General features: G+C 43.8%; 1 protein-coding gene across 1 annotated transcript in view; it reads left to right on the top strand.

Annotated features, from left to right (window-relative positions):
- The window catches only part of CUL9 (cullin 9), a 443,484-nt gene that overhangs the window by 129,897 nt on the left and 292,663 nt on the right, over positions 1-20,924 (top strand). The window contains exons 11-14 of the mRNA XM_086948773.1: positions 14,244-14,470; positions 15,598-15,835; positions 16,875-16,980; positions 19,263-19,490. Of these exons, the coding sequence (XP_086804899.1) occupies positions 14,244-14,470; positions 15,598-15,835; positions 16,875-16,980; positions 19,263-19,490 (799 nt within the window). The remainder of the gene's footprint in view (positions 1-14,243; positions 14,471-15,597; positions 15,836-16,874; positions 16,981-19,262; positions 19,491-20,924) is intronic.

Below are 20,924 nucleotides of genomic sequence, written 5' to 3'. Positions count from 1 at the left end.
CGTGCCAAGAAAGCCAGATGGTTTACCACCAAACTTCGAGAGTCCAGGCGCACATGCCGCCGCCTTGAAAAGGCCTGGAGAAACACTAAATCCACAGAAGCCCACAACAACTTCAGAGCCGCCACCAACGCCCACCATCAACTCATCAGAGAAACGAGGAAAAAAGCGATTGAAGACAGAATCTCCACCCACGCACACAACAGCAAGGAACTCTTCAGCATCATCAAGGAGTTCGCCAACCCACCAGCGAGCCCACCGACATCCCTCCCTCACAATACCTCTGCAACAAACTCAGCATCTTTTTCCACCACAAAATCAAGAGCATCTACGACAACTTCGACGAAGACAACCAACACACTGAACCCTCACCAACCACCCCCGACACCCGGAAACCAGCGATTAATGACTGGACAGCCCTCACCACCGAAGACACACTGAAGACGATGAAGTCAATGCACTCCAGGGCCCCCACGGACCACTGCCCCCACCACATCTTCAACAGAGCCGCCAACACCATCGCACCCATGCTCCGCCAAACCATCAACCGCACCCTGGCGACCGCCTCGTTCCCCGACGACTGGAAACACGCCGAGGTCAACCCCCTCCTAAAGAAACCCTCAGCGGACCCCACCGACCTCAAAAACTACAGACCCATCTCTCTGCTCCCGTTCCCAGCGAAAGTCATCGAGAAAGCCATCAACAGCCAACTCGCCACATTCATTGAAGAACACAACATCCTCGACTCCTCCCAATCCGGCTTCAGAAAAAAACACAGTACGGAAACCGCCCTCCTCGCCGCAGCAGACGACATCCGCACCTTACTGGACAAAGGAGAAACAGTAGCCCTCATCCTCCTCGACCTATTAGTGGCGTTCAACACAGTCTCCCACCGCACCCTAATACGCAGACTCTACGATGCAGGAATCCAGGACAAGGCCCTCGACTGGATCTGCTCCTTCCTCTCCGGCAGGACGCAGCGGGTCAGACTCCCCCCTTTCCTCTCGGACCCCACACCGATCACCTGCGGAGTCCCCCAGGGCTCCTCCCTCAGCCCGACGCTCTTCAACGTCTACATGGCTCCACTTGCACCCATCGTCAGAACCTACGGACTCAACATCGTGTCATATGCAGACGACACCCAGCTCATCCTCTCCCTATCCAACGAGCCCAACACCGCCAGACGCAACTTTCGAGAAGGCATGGAAGCCGTCGCCAAATGGATGAAAAACAACTGCCTTCAACTAAACACCAACAAAACAGAAGTACTCATCATGGGCCCAAACCCCGACGCCTGGAGCGACACCTGGTGGCCCACCGCCCTCGGAAACCCGCCAACCCCCACAGACCACGCACGCAACCTGGGAATCATCCTGGACTCCGAGCTCAAAATGAACCGCCAGATCAACTCTGTCTCATCTTCCTGCTTCAACACCCTCCGCCTCCTTCGTAAGACCTTCAAATGGATCCCCCTCGAACACCGAAAGACAGTCACTCACGCCCTGGTCACCAGCAGGCTCGACTACGGCAACGCACTCTACGCCGGAATAAACAAAAACCTCATCCGCAAGCTACAGAACATCCAGAACGCCGCCGCAAGACTGGTCCTCAACCTGCCAAAACACTGCCACATCTCCCAGCACCTGCGCACACTCCACTGGCTCCCCGTCGAGGCGAGAATCACCTTTAAGATGCTCACCCACGCACACAAGGCCCTCCACGGCACCGGACCAGCATACCTGAACAGCCGACTCAAATTCCACGCACCCCAAAGGACCCTACGATCAGCCCAGCTTTCCTACGCCGTGGTCCCCCGCACCAGAAAGACCAGATCGGGAGGCCGCTCCTTCTCCTTCCTCGCGGCCAAAGCATGGAACGCCCTTCCGCTCCACCTCAGACAGACAACATCGATCCCCATCTTCGCAAGAAACCTCAAAACCTGGCTCTTCGACAGACCCCTCCTTGATGGAATGGAACCTGCACCCCCCCACCCCACCACCCCTAGCGCCTTGAGACCCTTACGGGTGAGTAGTCGCGCTTTAACAAACTCCTGATTGATTGATTGACTGGAGGAAAGGAGCAATCCTGAATCACACCCTGATTACCCCCTACCACCCCAACAGACAGCTGAGGTCGACCCTCGCCTTTCAAGTCATCAAACCCAGGTTCAAAAGAGAAAGGAGTGGAGGAAGAATGTTCTCAACAGACGCGGCAAGGCTCTGGAACTCTCTCCCAATCTCTATTCGTTCAGAACCCAACCTTCTGCCCTTAAGGAAAACACTAAAAACATTTCTCTTCGGCAGATAAAATCGACCAGCCCCACACACCTGTATCTTGCTAAGCACTAGGATGCCTGCGGGTAGCTATCGCGCTATACAAAAACCAAATCCAATCCAATTCAATCCAATTATGTCATCAGTGATGTAATTTGAGATGTCATCAGTGATGTCACTGACCATGTCATGAATTATCTAATGTGTGACATCAATAGCAGTGGATTGCGGGTGCGCGAAATATAGTTATTACAACTAACTATATAGTAGCAATTTCAATAGTTTTGTAGGAGTGAAATGTCCTGCTAACTATAACACCCCTAAAACTTATAGGTTTGTGAGTGAATTTCAAAGGTTTTTTAAATGCAAATTTTTAACTATATAAGGCCTGAAACCTATGATTTTTTCAGTGAATTTCAATGGTTTTTTAAATGCTAATTCCTAACTATATAAGGCCTGAAACAAATGTTTTTTTCAGTGAATTTGCAAGGTTTTGTAAATGCTAATTCCTAACTATATAAGGCCTGAAACCTATGTTTTTTAAAATGCTAATTCCTAACTATATCAGGCCTGAAACCTATGGTTTTGTAAATGCTAATTCCTAACTATATCAGGCCTGAAACCTATGGTTTTTAAATGCTAATTCCTAACTATATCAGGCCTGAAACCTATGGTTTTGTAAATGCTAATTCCTAACTATATCAGGCCTGAAACCTATGTTTTTTAAAATGCTAATTCCTAACTATATAAGGCCTGAAACCTATGTTTTTTAAAATGCTAATTCCTAACTATATAAGGCCTGAAACCTATGTTTTTTAAAATGCTAATTCCTAACTATATCAGGCCTGAAACCTATGTTTTTTAAAATGCTAATTCCTAACTATATCAGGCCTGAAACCTATGGTTTTGTAAATGCTAATTCCTAACTATATCAGGCCTGAAACCTATGGTTTTGTAAATGCTAATTCCTAACTATATAAGGCCTGAAACCTATGGTTTTGTAAATGCTAATTCCTAACTATATCAGGCCTGAAACCTATGTTTTTTAAAATGCTAATTCCTAACTATATCAGGCCTGAAACCTATGTTTTTTAAAATGCTAATTCCTAACTATATAAGGCCTGAAACCTATGTTTTTTAAAATGCTAATTCCTAACTATATAAGGCCTGAAACCTATGTTTTTTAAAATGCTAATTCCTAACTATATAAGGCCTGAAACCTATGTTTTTTAAAATGCTAATTCCTAACTATATCAGGCCTGAAACCTATGTTTTTTAAAATGCTAATTCCTAACTATATCAGGCCTGAAACCTATGTTTTTTAAAATGCTAATTCCTAACTATATAAGGCCTGAAACCTATGGTTTTGTAAATGCTAATTCCTAACTATATCAGGCCTGAAACCTATGTTTTTTAAAATGCTAATTCCTAACTATATCAGGCCTGAAACCTATGGTTTTGTAAATGCTAATTCCTAACTATATCAGGCCTGAAACCTATGGTTTTGTAAATGCTAATTCCTAACTATATCAGGCCTGAAACCTATGTTTTTTAAAATGCTAATTCCTAACTATATAAGGCCTGAAACCTATGTTTTTTAAAATGCTAATTCCTAACTATATAAGGCCTGAAACCTATGTTTTTTAAAATGCTAATTCCTAACTATATCAGGCCTGAAACCTATGTTTTTTAAAATGCTAATTCCTAACTATATAAGGCCTGAAACCTATGTTTTTTAAAATGCTAATTCCTAACTATATCAGGCCTGAAACCTATGTTTTTTAAAATGCTAATTCCTAACTATATAAGGCCTGAAACCTATGTTTTTTAAAATGCTAATTCCTAACTATATAAGGCCTGAAACCTATGTTTTTTAAAATGCTAATTCCTAACTATATCAGGCCTGAAACCTATGGTTTTGTAAATGCTAATTCCTAACTATATCAGGCCTGAAACCTATGTTTTTTAAAATGCTAATTCCTAACTATATCAGGCCTGAAACCTATGGTTTTGTAAATGCTAATTCCTAACTATATCAGGCCTGAAACCTATGGTTTTGTAAATGCTAATTCCTAACTATATAAGGCCTGAAACCTATGTTTTTTAAAATGCTAATTCCTAACTATATAAGGCCTGAAACCTATGTTTTTTAAAATGCTAATTCCTAACTATATAAGGCCTGAAACCTATGTTTTTTAAAATGCTAATTCCTAACTATATCAGGCCTGAAACCTATGGTTTTTTCATTTTATTTCGAAGGTTTTTTCAATGACAATTTTTAAATGTATTAATTGTTATTTTTTTATACTGATTTACTACATTTTTGCAGGCAGGTGTTCAGAGTGCCCCTTTTTGCAACAATCTGCAGCGCAGCTCCATTGCGCTTACTGGAGATACCTGTTGGACTAGTTGTCCTCTAGGGGACCTCTGGATTGAAGAAGAATTAATTCCCCAACTTAAAACACGCCACAGGGAAGTGTAATGAAGCCACGCCCCTTTTTACACCTCTGCAACGCAGCCCCCGGGCGTGTTTGCAGAGGGGGAACTAATTCCCCTTCCATACTGGGGGTCCCTGGGGGCCAACTAGCCCACCTGGAACCTTCAGTATAAGCCAATGGGCTGCATTGCAGAGAGGTGTAATGAGGCCACACCCTTTTTTACACCTCTCTGCAACGCAGCCCCCGGGCGCGTTTGCAGAGGGGGAACTAATTCCCCTTGCATACTGGGGGTCCCTGGAGGGCAACTAGCCCACCAGGAGCCTCCAGTATGCGCCAGGGGGCTGTTTTGCTTTGCCCCGGAGGGCGGCAGTCCCCGGGGCAGTGTGGGGGGAATTGGGCACCCCCCACATTTCTTTATCACTACTCCCCCGCGATTTGGTCCCCCTGGGGGGTAATTTTTAAATAAACATACGGGGTTTTTAAAAAAAACATTTTTGGCCTTGGGGGTCCTTGTGGGACCTCCTGAGCAGGCCTAGGGGGTCAGGGTGCTTCTACCCTGCCCCCTTTTTTTTCTACACGTTTGTTTTTCTGCTTTCTTGTGCCTCGGTCTACCTAGCACATGATGGATGCCAAAACTTCCTGGTTAGAAGTGTTGACAGCCAAGGAGCATGCTGCTTTCTCGGGAAGGCATGCTGATTGGCTGCCACTGTCTGTCAACACTCCAAACCAGGAAGTGTTAGCAGCCATCTTGTGCCTCAGTAGAACCAAGGCACAAGAAAGCAGTGAAACAAAGGTGGGAAAACACGCAAAGGGGCAGGGTAGAAGCACCCTGAACCCCTAGGCCTGCTCAGGGGGTCCCACAAGGACCCCCATGCCCCCCAATTTTTTTTTGTTGAAAAATCACGGCTTACGTACGCGCACCATACACGTACCTCTTCTTAGGTATGCGTACGGTGCGCGCTCCCCGCGATTTCCCCCCCCCCACATTTTTTTTGGGCCTGGGGGGTCCTTGTAGGACCCCCTGAGCAGGCCTAGGGGGTTAGGTAGGTCAGGGTGCTTCTACCCTGCCCCCTTTTTGAGTTCTACACGTTTGTTTTTCTGCTTTCCTGTGCCTCAGTCTACCGAGGCACAAGATGGCTGCCAACAATTTCTGTTTTGGAGTGTTGACAGACATTGGCAGCCAATCAGCACGCAGCTCGCGCACTCGAAGGTCCGCGCACGTACGCGTGCGTACGGCTTGCGTACCGTGCGCGTACGGTACGCGGACTTGTGCGTGCACGGTGCGTGTTTAGATATATACATTTTTTCGAATTCAATTTTCTCAACAACTACTGGAGGGATTTATACCATTTAAACAAAAGGGCGTACTGCGTACCAGTCCCTACCATTTTGCCAAGTTTGGTGTAATTCCGTTCAGCGGTTCGGGCTGTAGCCGTGTCTAATCGTCTTAAGGAAAATAACATGGGGAAAACACGTTTTGGGACCCCCCTTTTTTCTCAGCCCCCACTTGATGAATCCCCCCAAAACTTTCAGGGAAAGAGCGGAGAGTAACGGGCCATCTTCTTTGAGAAATTCGGGAAGATTCATGAACCGACGCCAAAGTTATTACCAATAGAATGTTGTGGATTTCATATGGAAACTAGGTCGTAACTATATATACCTACTGGCGATTGCCAGTAGGTAATATATATATATATATATATATATATATATATATATATATATTCCAGTTCCCAACGAAAGTAGCACAGCGCAGTCAGCCACACTAACAAACAGGAACCGGCGAGACCCAAAATGGTGCAAATTGATTTTATTTAGTATTCAGCCCAGCACCAGTCCGCCATGACGCGTTTCGGCTAGAGATAGCCTTGATCACATGACAACTTCACGAGGGATGACCACCCCTTTTAAAGTGCAAGTAGTGCCATCACATGTAATAGAAAGTAAGAAAATACTCAACTTTCATTGAAACCACATACATTAGTAGTATCACAGCATAAATGCAATTATTGCACAGAAAAAGACAATCTAATGTCATTATTATAACAGTAATATTCAAAATGATTTGTATTAGAATATATACATGTAAATTTAAATGCCTCAGAAATCTGAATTGTAATCAACAAACTCATGGCAGTGGCTAAAAAATAACTTCATAATGTACAAAAGTTAAAAGCCAATAAATAATTATAAATAATCATGTTGCTGTTAAAATTCATTGCAAAAAGTACTCAAGCGTTTGAATAATTCAAACACTAATTGATTAGTGAGCACACATAACTTATACTTTAGGGGCCAGATGTCATGGTTACCACTAGTGCAAAATTAAAGGATGTACTGCCCAAGTGGGCTATTCAGTACTGAGGTGAGCGTTATTAGTTCAATTGTGCAAATATGCAATATCACGTGCAAAACATGTTAGATGGCTGTAAAGTGCTACCATAAAGTGAAAAAGTGCAAAAAGAAATGTTGAATCATTATTTCTTTATGTATTAAAAAAACAGGTCAAAAGCGAGGGTCCAGGGTTCATGCTATACAAATAACCTCAAGATTGCTAGTTTTAAGTTGTTATTACAGGACAGTAACAATTCATTGAGGATAAAAGTGCAATGTGCAAGATAGCAAGGTGGTTCGAGTATTATAGATCGGTGTGGCAATCCTCCCCCATGTTGAGCCCATGAGGTGCCTTAGTATCAAGGGATATGATATAACGGGTCTCCAACTTTCTGAGTAGGGACTCCCTATCACCTCCTCTTCTTTGGGGGGGAACACAATCTATCACAAAATATCTCAGAGCAGAGGTATCCTTCCCATGCATTAACTCGAAATGCCTGGCCACAGGATATGTAGGATCAGCATGGGCTATGGCACGCAGGTGTTGCAAGATCCGCTTATGGACTTGTGGCCTGGTGCTCCCTACATATCTGAGCCCACATGGGCATTCCAACACATAAACAGCAAACTCTGTTTTGCAGTTTAATTTTTGTTTGATCTTGATGGGGGAAGGAGATAAAGGTGTAACTACCTCAGACTTGCTCACACCATGTTTACATGCTTTGCAGGTGGAGCAACGCAAAAATCCCTTGCTATCATCTAACCATGAGCCTGAAATTACCTCTGGGCTACTAGATACCAAACTGTCTTTCATAGATCGTGCCTTCCGGTACGTAATGCTAGGGTATTTGGGCATTGTAGGGCCAATTATAGGATCATTGGAAATCAGTGACCAATTGTCCTTGATTATCTTGTGAATCATCCTATGCTGGTTGCTGTACCCGATAATTAATCTGGTTTCTTCACCAAGTCTATTGGCGGGGACAGCTGGTTCGTCTGCACCTCCTAAGCCTAGGAGTTCCAGCCTATCTGTTCTATTGGCCCTGACAATGGCATTGTCTATGATGGCTGGTTTGTAGCCCCTTTGAAGGAAACGATCCCTACACTGAGATTGTGCCACTCGACATTCCTCTTCACTACTGCAGCTTCTTCTGGCACGAAGCATCTCCCCGTAGGGAATGCTACGTATCAGATGTGCAGGATGATGACTGCCTGCATGTAGTAGGGTGTTCCCTGCCGTGGGCTTCCGGTACAGCCTAGTTTGGAGACTGCCTCCCTGGACAAAGATTTCAACGTCCAGGAAAACAATGGACTGATTACTAATGGTGCTGGTTAATTGGATATTGAGATTATTATTGTTCAGCACTTGTATAAAATCTCTCACCTCAGTCTCAGTCCCGTCCCAAACAAAAAACAAATCATCTATGTATCTAGACCAGAGTTTCACCTTCGTGTTCATAATGACAGAGTGGTCTGCCATCAGGACATGTGCAAACAGGCGTAACTGGGAGAGAAGCAGGCCCCCATAGCTACACCTCTGGTCTGAAGAAATAGCTGCTTTGCAAACAGAAAAAAAAAAAAATATATATATATATATATATATAGCAACACACTCCAACTTTGTGTCGTCAGAAAAACGGCAAGCACACAGGTAATCCGATGTGTAGAAATGCTTTATTACAAACCCCCTCACCCCAGACAGACGCGTTTGGCTATCAAAGCTTCGTCAGTGTCAGTTTGTGTTTGTGATCAGTTGCCATTTTAAAGCCCACCTGACCTGAATTAATTCATCAACATAAAAGAAGGTTCATACATTAAAAAGGCGGTGACCATCTTTGAGTGCATATATGTACATACATTCACAATGACTTTAAATGGCAAATCATTAAAGTGCGTGATTTAAAACCTATTGACAACAACAAACATTTATCATTTATGTACATACTTTCATTTCATAGGTCAGGTCCTGATTTCTATAGCCACTTATTAATCAGTTGCTCTGATCTTGTCTGTGTTATACTGTTATATCACGGGGTGGATCCCCAAGTATAATCTTTATATAAGTGACATAAACAGTTCTCCTGACTTGTTTGTGTAGACCTGTTTGGGCAAATTAGATATTTTCTTAGAAATGCTATAGAGCTACAGCGTAACTTCGGACATAGGGGTTTAGAGACTTTGTCGCCGGTTTCTGTTCACTTGATCTGTTCTCCATATCTGCAACAAGGACAGATCCATGGTACACATGATCCCATGTGTCCATTTAGAGATGCACCCACATCTCCTCATCATTATTCAGACCCCAAGGTGTCATGGTCTTTAAGTCAATGATGTATCTTGACTCTAAAATTCGGAGTGCCTTCTCTCTATCTCCCCCTCGTTCTAGTCTGGATACTTGGTCAATGCAATAAAAACTGAGGAGATCCCTATTGCTCTGGTGATATTCAGCAAAATGGCGAACGACTGGGTAGTTTTTATCCTTATTTGCGATCGCTCGCATGTGCTGTAGGATCCTCAGCTTTGTGGCATTGATGGTGCTCCCAATGTATCTTTTCTTACATGGGCACTCAAGGCAGTAAATGGTGTAGTCGGAGTTACAATTGAGGAGATGATTTAATTTTCTGTTCTGTCTGTCTTTACCTGTTCTGCCTGGGAACTCTGAAACTTTTTTGCTGCTTTTGCAGGCATTGCACCTTAAGCAGGGAAAAAACCCCTTTGTATTGCTTAGAGTTGTAGGTTGGGGTTTGGAAGAGAAGTGACTGCGGACTAAGTGGTCTGATAATGATTGACAGATGCGATAAGTTATTAAGGGCCTGTCTGTCAGATGTTTTCACAAAACGTTATCAGTGGTCAGAATATGCCAATTCTTTTTAAAGCTGTGGACCAGATCACCAGATGGTCATCTTCTTTCAGCTTATCTTTGGCTACCAGGAGATCCCTCCTATTAATCATTGACATCTTTTTCACTGCTTGGTTAAACAGGTTGCTAGAGTATCCTCTAATCTTGAACCTCTTACTTACTTCAGCTTTTGCTTTTTGAAAGTCTTTCTCTGCTGAGCAATTCCTCTTCAAGCGTAAGAGTTCTCCATAAGGGACATTTTTTATAAGGCTCTTAGGATGGTAGCTAGCCGCATGTAGTACGGCGTTGCCCGCTGTAGGTTTCCTATAGAGTCGTGTTTGGAGGGTCTGGTTTTCTACAAAAACCTCCAAATCTAAATAGCATACACTGGTAGTACTTATTGAGCAATGTACCTTGTCCACAATAACAAATTGTTACTCCAAGCCTCATTAGTTCCCCCCATGCCTCGTGCCTCTCCCACCAGCCTACGAACAAGTTCGCATAGCTTGGACAGAAGCACGAGCCCATGGAAGTCCCCCTGATTTGTTTGTACAGTTGTCCTGCAAAAAGAAACATATTGTTAAATAAACAGAAATGCATCATGCTCAATATCATGCTACTGTGTGTACGATATTTCTCTGGCTTCCTATCCAGGAACCATTTAGTAGCTGCTAGACCATATTCATGTTCTATACATGTATATAAATTTACTACGTCCAGGCTCCCAAGATATGTTATCCATCATACGGCGGAAGTCTTGTGTGTCTCTCACGTATGAGGGTAGGTCTTTAACAATTGGTGCAAGGAAATAGTCAATGAAACGCGATGTGTTCTCTAAAAGGCTTCCAATCGAAGATACGATCGGTCGCCCTGGTGGTCTTTTTGCGTTTTTGTGGATTTTAGGGAGATGGTAAAAGGTAGGTAATACAGGTGTATCACATTTCAGAAATAAAAATTCCTCCATATTGAGCATGCCTTCGTCTTTCCATTTTCCCTACATCAATTGGTATTCAGTTATACTTTTGACATACTCCGCTCTTTTTATAATCATATAGCACTCAGTGTCTTTTAGTTGTTTTAGTGCTTCCTGTTCGTAATTTTCTTTACTGATGATCACTATATTTCCACCCTTATCGGTGGAAATATTTTATCTCAATTGTTTTGTCATTTTTTAGAGACTTGATCGCCTCCCATTCCCTCCTTGAGATATTAGATGTTTTCATATCCATTTTTACTTTTGCCATTCTCTCCAAGTCCATCAACACAGCTTCATTGAAAACGTCTATAGCGTCATAAGCAGCATTAGGCAGTTTTTTTGACTTATTTTTCAAATTACTAGGTTCTCTAATTTGTGATGATGCTTCAGATACACTGTTTGCTTGGCTCATCTGTGATCCTCCTTTTTGGGTATCTTGTGTTGGGTCAACAGCATTTCTGCCAAAACATTCGTATCTTCGTCTGTCAGTTCCTCCGTGGTGTCAACCGAACGCGTTCCCATGATCGCGTTTGTAGGGTGTAATAGAAAGATTTTCTTGAATTTCAATTTCCGTATGTATCTGAATAGATCGATTTTTATATCTACCAGGTCAAACTCGCTTGTAGGGCAGAAGCTAAATCCTTTTTTAAGGACATGAATTTCGGATTCTGTCAGTATTTTTTTCGACAGATTTATCACGTTATTGTTCTCTTTTGTTATCGCCTCCTGCGACTTGATGCACTTCGTGTCACCATCGGTGAGGTGTTTGTCTGTGTGCCTCCTCTTGCCCCGCCTCGTCGGCCTCTTTGGTTTGACTGGGGGGGGGGATGGTTCCTTTGTTGTGGTTGTTGGCGAGTCTCCTTTATGACCTGGTACTCGTTGAAAAAAGGGTTTTCTGGCGCCTTTCTTTTTGTTGCTGAAGCTGTTACCTGTTCCCCACCAGATAAGTCGACCTCCGATTCCTTAGTGTCAACATTGCTGGTGCCTACAGTTCCCTGCGCCAATCTTTTCCGCGTTGCATCAAACTTTTTAGCAAAAGTCAATATTCTGCCTGTAAGGTAATCTTGCTCATCCCTTTGAAATTTGTTCTGTTTACGTTTTCTAATTCCCATCTCGTAGTCTTTGATTCTCTGTCATTGCACCTCTTAGGTCGTCGCTCGTTTTTGTGTCTTTCTCTTTTGCGATTGCTTCCTCCAGGTCTGCTATTTCTTTTAAACATTTTTCCCGGTCACTCCATGCATATTTGATTAGTAACCGTACCACTTCCTTTTTAAGACTCCGCTGTGTACTCCGCCCAGTCTTTCAAAAGGGCGGGATCTGGATTCTCATATGATAGAATTGTAAATATTCTGAGCCCCCAGGGGATTCTGTCGCATTCAATATATCGTTGAAGAGAGGTAGCCTCCCACCATTTTCGCACCTCTCTTTCCATTAGCCTCTCAAGTCTCTGAAACAGTATTTTCAAGTTACTGCTTAAGACTGGTGTTGCCGCGGTATTATCAGCTCTTTGTGCTAGACCTAAACATAACATTTGCCGCTAATTCTCTCTCCCCAGTAATGTCCTACGTATTTGGCATTGCAGCTCATAGACGTATGTACTATTTTTTGTATCCGTGTCTCACGGGGCGGTGATTACTCACTTCGCTTGGGGTTTGCAATCTTCTACGGTACCATACGGGTTAGAGGCTGAGCGTGTGAAAATGATTACTGTCCAGGGTTGGTTTACTCACTGTTTCTGAAGCTGGCGCCAAGTCGAAGTCAGCCGACGTCTTCCCCCGCAACCTTCCGTACCGCAGCTTCGTAGACCAACCCCTCAGTTGTTTGCTGGTTTTGTTCTGGAGTCCTTCCTCACTGTCTCCAGTATTTCGTTGTTCTTCGCTCACAGTGCCTCAGGGCTAACGGCCAAAATTAACTTAATGCACAGGTTCCTCACCGCCGTCGCTCCTCCAATTCCCGGGTGCTTCAAAGCCAGCGTTGGTGAGACGCTCGTAAACTGCAACACGCTTCAACTTTGTGTCGTCAGAAAAACGGCAAGTACACAGGTAATCAGATGTGTAGAAATGCTTTATTACAAACCCCCTCACCCCAGAAAGACGCGTTTCGCTATCAAAGCTTCGTCAGTGTCAGTTTGTGATCAGTTGCCATGTTAAAGCCTACCTGACATGAATTAATTCATCAACATAAAAGAAGGTTCATACATTAAAACGGCGGTGGCCATCTTAGAGTGCATATATGTACATACATTCACAATGACTTTAAATGGCAAATCAAAAATCAAAAAAAAAATAAAAAAAATATATATTTATATATATATATATATATATATATATATATATATACACACTTACAGACACAGACTCTCTCTCACACACACTCTTTTTCATATAACCTACACTAAAGATTAAACTGGTAAAACAAGCTGCTTAGCACTCCACCTGGATAAGCCTGAAGGCTGCTGTACACAGCTGCCCCTTACGGAGCTTTCCATGGTTGTCTAAGATCACTAAAATCACCATAAGGGACATCTAGATTAATGCAAGGTGCTTCCCTTGAATAAGTGCACTATATATTAATCCAGCCTCCTACATATATATGTTATAGGTTAAATATCCACATATAGGGAATCTCTGAGTAAGAACAGTGAAAGACTCTTAATGTAATGGAGCAATAATATGTAACTTGCACCTAAGCGTATTGGTCAATCTTTATCAGTGTTAATTGGAAGTTCACCCTAGTACAAAGGTTACAAGTAGGCATGTCTGTACTGAAATGATTTCTTTCCCATTTCAATAAAATAACATTAAGTAAGAGCTGCCCTCTAATGAGCTAGGCCACTCCGTCCTAGCAGGTTAGTTTGAGGATTTCTTAGTGGTTATCTTCTGTACACTGCTCATTCACCCTCCTCCTAGCAGGGATGAGCTTGGTGTTCTATTATACTCTTAATAAAGAGCAAGTGTCAGTCACAGAGAAAGAAAAGTACTTTCTTTCAGTTATAGTCCTAAGTTTTGTTTGTCTTCCTTGATATTTATGTACAACCTACCCTTTTACTCTGTGAACATGGCTAGAAACTGGCTTATTTGGATTTGTATCTGCCCTTTTGGTCAAAATAAACTGCGTAACTAATATTGCTAAGCATTCTAGGCCTGTGTGCCACATGGTTTCCTTGACAAATCAGTGTTAAAGTTCTCTACTGAAAGGTAATAGCTTTGTGTTGTTTTCTGCTTTTTCTTTGCTTTTTAAGGGATTTTAAATTGTGGTGTGAGCTACATGTCTTTTATAGTGCTATGTTATGTATGGAAATGTGTCCCAGGATCCTGCATGTAAGCACAGCTGTTAAATTTAAATTATGTTGGATACTGACCCCTTGCTTCCTCTCTTTCCTCCAGGTGTTACTCTGCAGTACAGAATGGCCTTCTGGTGGTGAGCATGTTGATAAACAACCACAAGAGCTTGGCAGAGCAGTTTGTAAACTGTGGCATCCAAGCTGTGCTGCAAAGCTGCTGTGAGAGTTCCTCCAGCCCCCAACATGAGATGCTGGCGCTGATAGTCAAGAACCGCCTCTCCGCACACAAATTGCCCGCTGACATGGGCAACGCAGGATCCGACCCACCCGGTAAGATCTTCTCTGGCTCCTCTGCTTCACTCTTGGTAAATCTTTATGCTGTGGGTGCCAATGAACTCTTCCTGCCTGCTCTCCTGCCATCAGTCTGATAGCAGGGAAGTGTTGTACCAGGTGAGAGCTTTCTGCCTCCTTTTGCTACTTAAATCACGATAGATGGGGTGACTCGCTAAATCGTTCGACTGGGGATAGATCAAGTAAGCTGTTCGACCAGAGCTTCCTACCTTTAGCCTTTATCCACCAAAGGTACATGAAGTGATCTGTCAGGTAAGAGCGTCCTGCTTCCTGGGCTACTTCCGTTCCGACAGTTGGTGAACGAAGCTGACTGATACAAGATTTCTGTGTTGTCCTCTGCGTCCACTGAACATAGTCGGGGCAAGCCACCAGATGAGAGCTTCCGGCCTCCTTCCTCCACTGAAGGTAAATTAAGGGACTGTCTGGTAAGAGTTCCCTGTCAGTGCTGCGATCTCTACTTTGCAGGATGCTGAAGTGAGCCACCAGAGAAGTGGCTCCTGTCTCCCTCCACTGCAGGTGCATGAATGCTAATTCCACTCTGAGGGATGATGAAGTCAACCACCAAATAAGAGCTTCCTGCCTCCTTTTCTGCTTCTACAGTCAGACGATGAAGTAGTTGGAATGGGCATATTTGCAATCTGAGTTATGTGTACCCACCTTCCATGTTCTCTCTTTACCATCAAGATCAGCATTTTTCGCCTCAGAGTCAGCAATATGTCTGCTTTTATCTTCAGAGAGGCAGGGTCATCTGTTCACTGCTTGCTTATAGTGTGTAACAAGAGGATCAACTCTAGTTTGATGGATTCCACCCGTTCTCTTGGATTTTTCTTTTTGCAATCCTGGCTACTGCACTTTACTACTTATTGTATGATTTTGGGCACTTCACAATCTGTGTCACTCTTATTGTAAATTTTTGTAACGTTTAGACACAGCTGCAGAACTGCTCGTTTCCTGTGTCTGCTGCCTCTCCACATCTGATTTCAGCGGTCTGGTTTCAGGCGATTCCCATCCACTGTAGTGTGCTGCGTACATCGCCTTGCGTTCGAGATGCTCCTTCTGGCAGATCAAATTGTGTAAAGCTCACAGACATCTGTTTTATCTTACAGATTCTGCTGTGCTCTTCGACTTGAAAGAGATGGACTTGAAGAAATTGTTGATCAGTTTGAAGGAGAGCAGCTTGTCCAAAGAGATTATTTTGGCCCTGGAACGTGTAATCTGTGAGGAAACTGTTTCCGTTGAGGGCGACATCGCGGAACTCATGAAGGATAGAGACTCCTTCTTGCTGCTACTTAAAAATCTTGAGCAGCTGCGCACAGAGAAGTCTGTGCAGTTGGGCATTTTGAGGTAAGGTTTGTGTTTGACAGCACCCTGGCGGGGGATGAATGGATGGATCTTCAGTCTGAGCTGTGGGCCCATTGCGGCCTCTGGATGTGACTATGTTTGAAAGGCGGAATAACGTTTTTTTTCATCCTGATGTGCTTCTCCCCGCCCGATTGGGAATGCCTTTGTTCCAAATGTCACTTTAAAAATGGTAATAGTGGATTTTTGACCTCTCATTGATCTTCCTCTTATCTTGATGTCAGTCACTGACGTGTAGGAGGTTATTATCAGGGGCAGCAGTCAACATTGTGAGTTCATTTTAGTAACTTTTGGTAACATATTGGAAACTATGATTAACAAACCGAATATTTGAATTCCTCCCTTCTCAGCCTCCACCCATCCTGTCCTACTTTCTTTTAGTTTAGTTCATCCCTTCACAAGGCCCAGATATTGCTGTCTTTTCTACAGCGGTCATATGTTTGACTTATTGATTTTTTTTAAGCCCATTTTACCTGCATTAATCATACTTACTTTAAACAAATGTAATGTATCTGTATTTGTCCATATCTATTTTGTGTTTAGTGTAACCAATAAACCTGCAATGGTATATTTTCACGCTTATTGTTTGAATGCTGGGTGGGTTTTTAACCATTCACAGACGAACTGACTGCAGTTATTTACGCTTCATTAGGAAATTGTTTTTCTGTTTTTTAGTTCTCCTGTCTGTCTGCAAGTCTAGCACGCATGACTGAGAGTAATGAGAATCATCCAGAAGTAAACATTGTCTTTATTTTTCAAGATTTAAAAACAAATACACGAAAATGAATTGTTTTTTATCTGCAAAAATCAGTAAAAACTGAAAATTGCAAGCCTTAAAAATGACATGCCCTTTTCTGTTAAGCAGACTTTTTTTAATGTTTTAAATACAGGCCAGATCTATTGGCTTTGCCAGTGCCGGTTTAGCTTGGCAGGATTGTGATAATGGGTATACTGTGCTGAGGTTGTGATATGTTTTTCCTGCCCTCCCTTTAATATTCCTGTGCTTTGTTTATCTGCTTTTCAGGATCTTGACCAAGTTCCTGGATAACTACCAGGAGGATGTGCTGCCCTGGCACGAGAGCATCGAGCCCTGCCTGTCGTCCATGTCCGCCCACAACACTGACCGAGAGGTGAGCGCCAGGTGGCAGGGACCAGAAGGGTAGCGCACTTCTGATCAATTCTATTGGGATGTCTAGCTTTGTCTGCATTACTCATTTCACCACACAGGTTCTTACCTTAGAAAACCTTTTTGTAAAACCATTCTGGTATATCCATGTGATTGTTTTTTATCTGTCCTCCATAAATGTGGTTCCATGTGTTTAAACCAAGACCATTACTTCAGGGTTCATCTCAGGGTTATTCTTTTTGTGTTACTTTTTTATTAGTGTGTGCTTGGCATCAGATTCATAAATTAGTTTTATTCCAATTTTAATTTGTTTATTTTTTTACAGGGAATCTGGGAAACCCCCACCCCCCTTTTTATTTTCCTTGCCTTCACCTTTTTTTAGGTGTAATCCTTAAACTTATCCCTTTCTTTACTTACCTGCTCTGATTTTATTTCCTTTCCAATATGTTTGCCTCTTTATTGCTTAAATCACCAATTTTATTGGAGTGGATTTAAACTTATCATCCAACTACTCTTAGCCTAGACCCTTCATTTGCCTTTATTGTTATCCTGACTCTGTGATACCTTGTCTCATTTTTATGTCTCCCTACTAGACATTACAAGCATGGTCTGTTGCAAGATGTATTTTTAGCTTGCAGTGGGTTCAGAGACACCCTTTGCTTACCTTCATTGTCACATTTGCTTGTGTCTTACTCACTAGCGTGTGTAGGCTTTCCCCCTTCTTCCCTTCTTGTATTCATCTCTCCCATAGAGTACGGACACATTACTTGTGTCCTACCACTGCTCACTTTTCAGTTGCTACTATTATCTTCTTTGTTTAAGCACTCTACAAGAGTGTGTGTGTTTTCCAGGTGTCTCACTCCTTTACTTTTCTCCACTGCACACACACTGTTCCTCTCCCTTACCTGGGTGTGTCTCCCCCACTTCAATTATGTTGCTCCTCCCTGCTCTTTTTTGCCTGTTTGCCTCTCTAGCTCTCTCCGTTGCACCCGCTCCGTCGTCTTCTTCCCCCAGCATCCCACATGTGGATTCAGCCCTCCCCCAAACCATGTTGCTTCCAGCTCCCCGTGTCCATTCTACACCCCTCTCGACCCGACCTATTGCTTCTCCCCTCCCTACCTGTTATTCCTCTCTCGTGCCATGTTACTTCCCTCCCCTTTCTAAAAAGATTTTTGTTGTTGTTTTGTTTTAAATTTATTACCATATTGGCTAAAACCATTGGAAAGAAAATCGGTCCCAAAGACGAGACCTATTGCTTTTACGAATGCGTGAGTTTTTCCATTCCTGCTACTGTCTTTCTCTTGCTATTCTTTTCTCTGCTTTTTACGTTGTTGTACTACTTCAAATTTCTGCCTGATTTGCACTTTCAGCTGCCTTTGCATATCATCATCAAATTATGGTGCACGAATGACCACTTGTGAGGAGTCTGTGGTGTCACAGATTTTGAACTTGGAGTGAAACCTCAGGGCACGGACCTTCACCAGGGGACCCGCGTGCTACAAATGATCTACCCAGATATAGAGCAGATTATTGAGAAACGAGACCAGGATTGGAAGCTGGCCTATTATCATTTGACCTTCCCATCAACTGCTGACCTATTCCCCGGGCCACTCTCCTGCTCCAATGTGGCTGTTGTGGTTGATGCCCCAAGCGTCACATAAGCCTGTTGATTCACAAAGGACTGGGGTATCCGTTGTGGTCCTCTGGGGCTACAGCCCCACGTAGATTTCACGATTACTTCAGATTACATAAATGTATCTTATTTAGGTTAATTGTATAACACTTTATCATAAAACTGTCCCAAAATCCTTCTATGATCTTGGTTTTTGTTTCATCTCCACACCTTGAGACTTGGCTTCTGTACAAGAGTCTGTCTCTTTCGAGAGGGCGAGGAGGACAGACTGATCGGCGGGCTGAAGAGACCAATAAAGTCTAGAATACAGGGACGCTCCAATGACGTAAAATGCAATGGGCCAAAATTGTAATTTGTAAATTTGGGCCTAGTATTCGAACAGATAATGGGAATGCTTACATTCCCCCTTAGAGTGAGTGATATTGCGAGACAGCGTATCATATTCTTCATGTCGTTGGTAGGAGTATTGTTGTGCCTCATGAGGTATGTGAAATGGGGTAGAGAAGAGACACCATACTAGGGTGCACTAAGCACGCTGTTAATAATGATAATAATAATACTAAAGAACAAGCACAAGCCTTTTAGCTGCACTTCCTTTTCTCCCTTTTCTGTCTTTCTCGTCTTCCAACGTGACTTTCTCTTTGTCGCTTTAGGTTGTTCAGGAATTCATCCGCTTCCTGCACCGGCTGGCGACCACGAACAAAGACTGTGCTGTAGTGATGTGCCGACTTGGCACTAAAGAAGCTCTGTCTGTAGCCCTGGATAAGCACAGCTCCAACCTGCTGCTGGTGACAGAGCTCAAAGATCTCGTGACGGACTGCGAGAAGTATGCCAGCCTCTACAAGAAAATGACCACCAGCATCCTGGCCGGCTGCATCCAGGTGAGGCTGAGCTCAAAGATTGTGCCCATAGTCAGTGCGAAAGAGGTGCCGATGATGCTATGCTGAGGTTTCTGTGTCAATGGAGATAGTCTTGTGTGCAGCGTTTGGGACAGATGCTCTAATCACCGAGAGGACCAGCTGTGCCTCCCTGCCCTGTTAATTGTTTCAAGCCTCTCCAGTGAACTTGACAATCTGCGAGTCTGCTCGATGATCTCCACGCTTTACCTATAGCTGTTTGAGAGAAGAGCTAGAGGTATACTCAAAGGTCCCTCCCTAACAGTCGAGACTAGCTCCCGCCTCCTGATGTCAGAAAACGATGCGACTTTCAGAAGTTGATTGCAGTTCAGGATAACAGGCCTTTTTTAACCCAATCTCTGGCCGATGTTGGAACAAAGTCCCTTGCATGACTTTGCGGAGCTTTCGCCACCTGTCCGTGCACGTTTTTGCCCAGTGTGTTGACCCCCCCCTCCGCAATCATCCTAGCCCCCTTGAGCTGCTGTTCTTGTTTGATATCTTTGTTGCGCATCAGAGCTGATCTGATATCCTAGTCCGAGAGCAGTAACCACTCCGTTTGACAAGTAGTGCAGGGAGGTTGCCTTCTGGCTCTCCCTTTAAATGGTCCATTCATTCATTCACAACAATGGGGTGCGTGGGGCCCATCATGCCGGGGTTATGTAGGAAGGATGCCTGCTGTATGGTTTGAAATGTGCGTTTTAAAAAAAAAAAGACTGGTGAATGCTGTGATCCATTAGTCCAGTAGACCCTCTGTTTGGTTCTGGAAACCCGCCTGAGCCACCACTGGGGTATATACGTATTAGACATTTCTGCTGCCAATAGTTGGTTCACAGTTGACTCAACACTGAAATATGTATGCCAGAGTAGGTGGGAAATCTGTAGGACTAAAAGTAGAATCTCTGCCGGATTGCATCCTCTTTCCAGACTGTCCCCGAGACTGCGAAATCCTGTGGCGTCGCCTTGCTGCTGTGACCTCTGAAGAGAAGGAAGCCGTACCTGCCTCCAGAAGAGCTAAATTGACATTTGCTAGGTGAATTGACCTGATTACTGCAAAAGTCTGTCCAAAGCTCACCTGTCTGGAAGGACTGGCACAAGGACAGCTTGATGGACTGGGACTGCCCAGGAGCCACAAGGTTGCCCCAGATCAGCTGCTCAGCAGAAGCCAGGTCACAGCCTGGTTGAGGACCTGCCTCGTTGTCGTCCGAAGACAAGAAGCGCGAGCCTGCGCTGTCCCATTCCCATGCTCACCCGGGGTGGGGTTTCGTGTATGTCCATCCTCTGCAGCTCCAGGGGAACCATGGAAGTGGAAGATGCTGCAAGCGCTCTTGTGAGCTAAGTACTTGCCACCGATGCAGGGCTGGTCGGTTGACCTGCAATATGTGCAGCTTTCTGGGTGCGAGTCTCATTTTCATCTGGCTT

This window comes from Lissotriton vulgaris, unplaced genomic scaffold (assembly GCF_964263255.1).
Source record: "Lissotriton vulgaris unplaced genomic scaffold, aLisVul1.2 SCAFFOLD_375, whole genome shotgun sequence".
Lineage (NCBI taxonomy): Eukaryota > Metazoa > Chordata > Amphibia > Caudata > Salamandridae > Lissotriton > Lissotriton vulgaris.
Note: the sequence above shows the minus strand (reverse complement) of the source record. Positions and strands in the feature narration are given on the sequence as shown.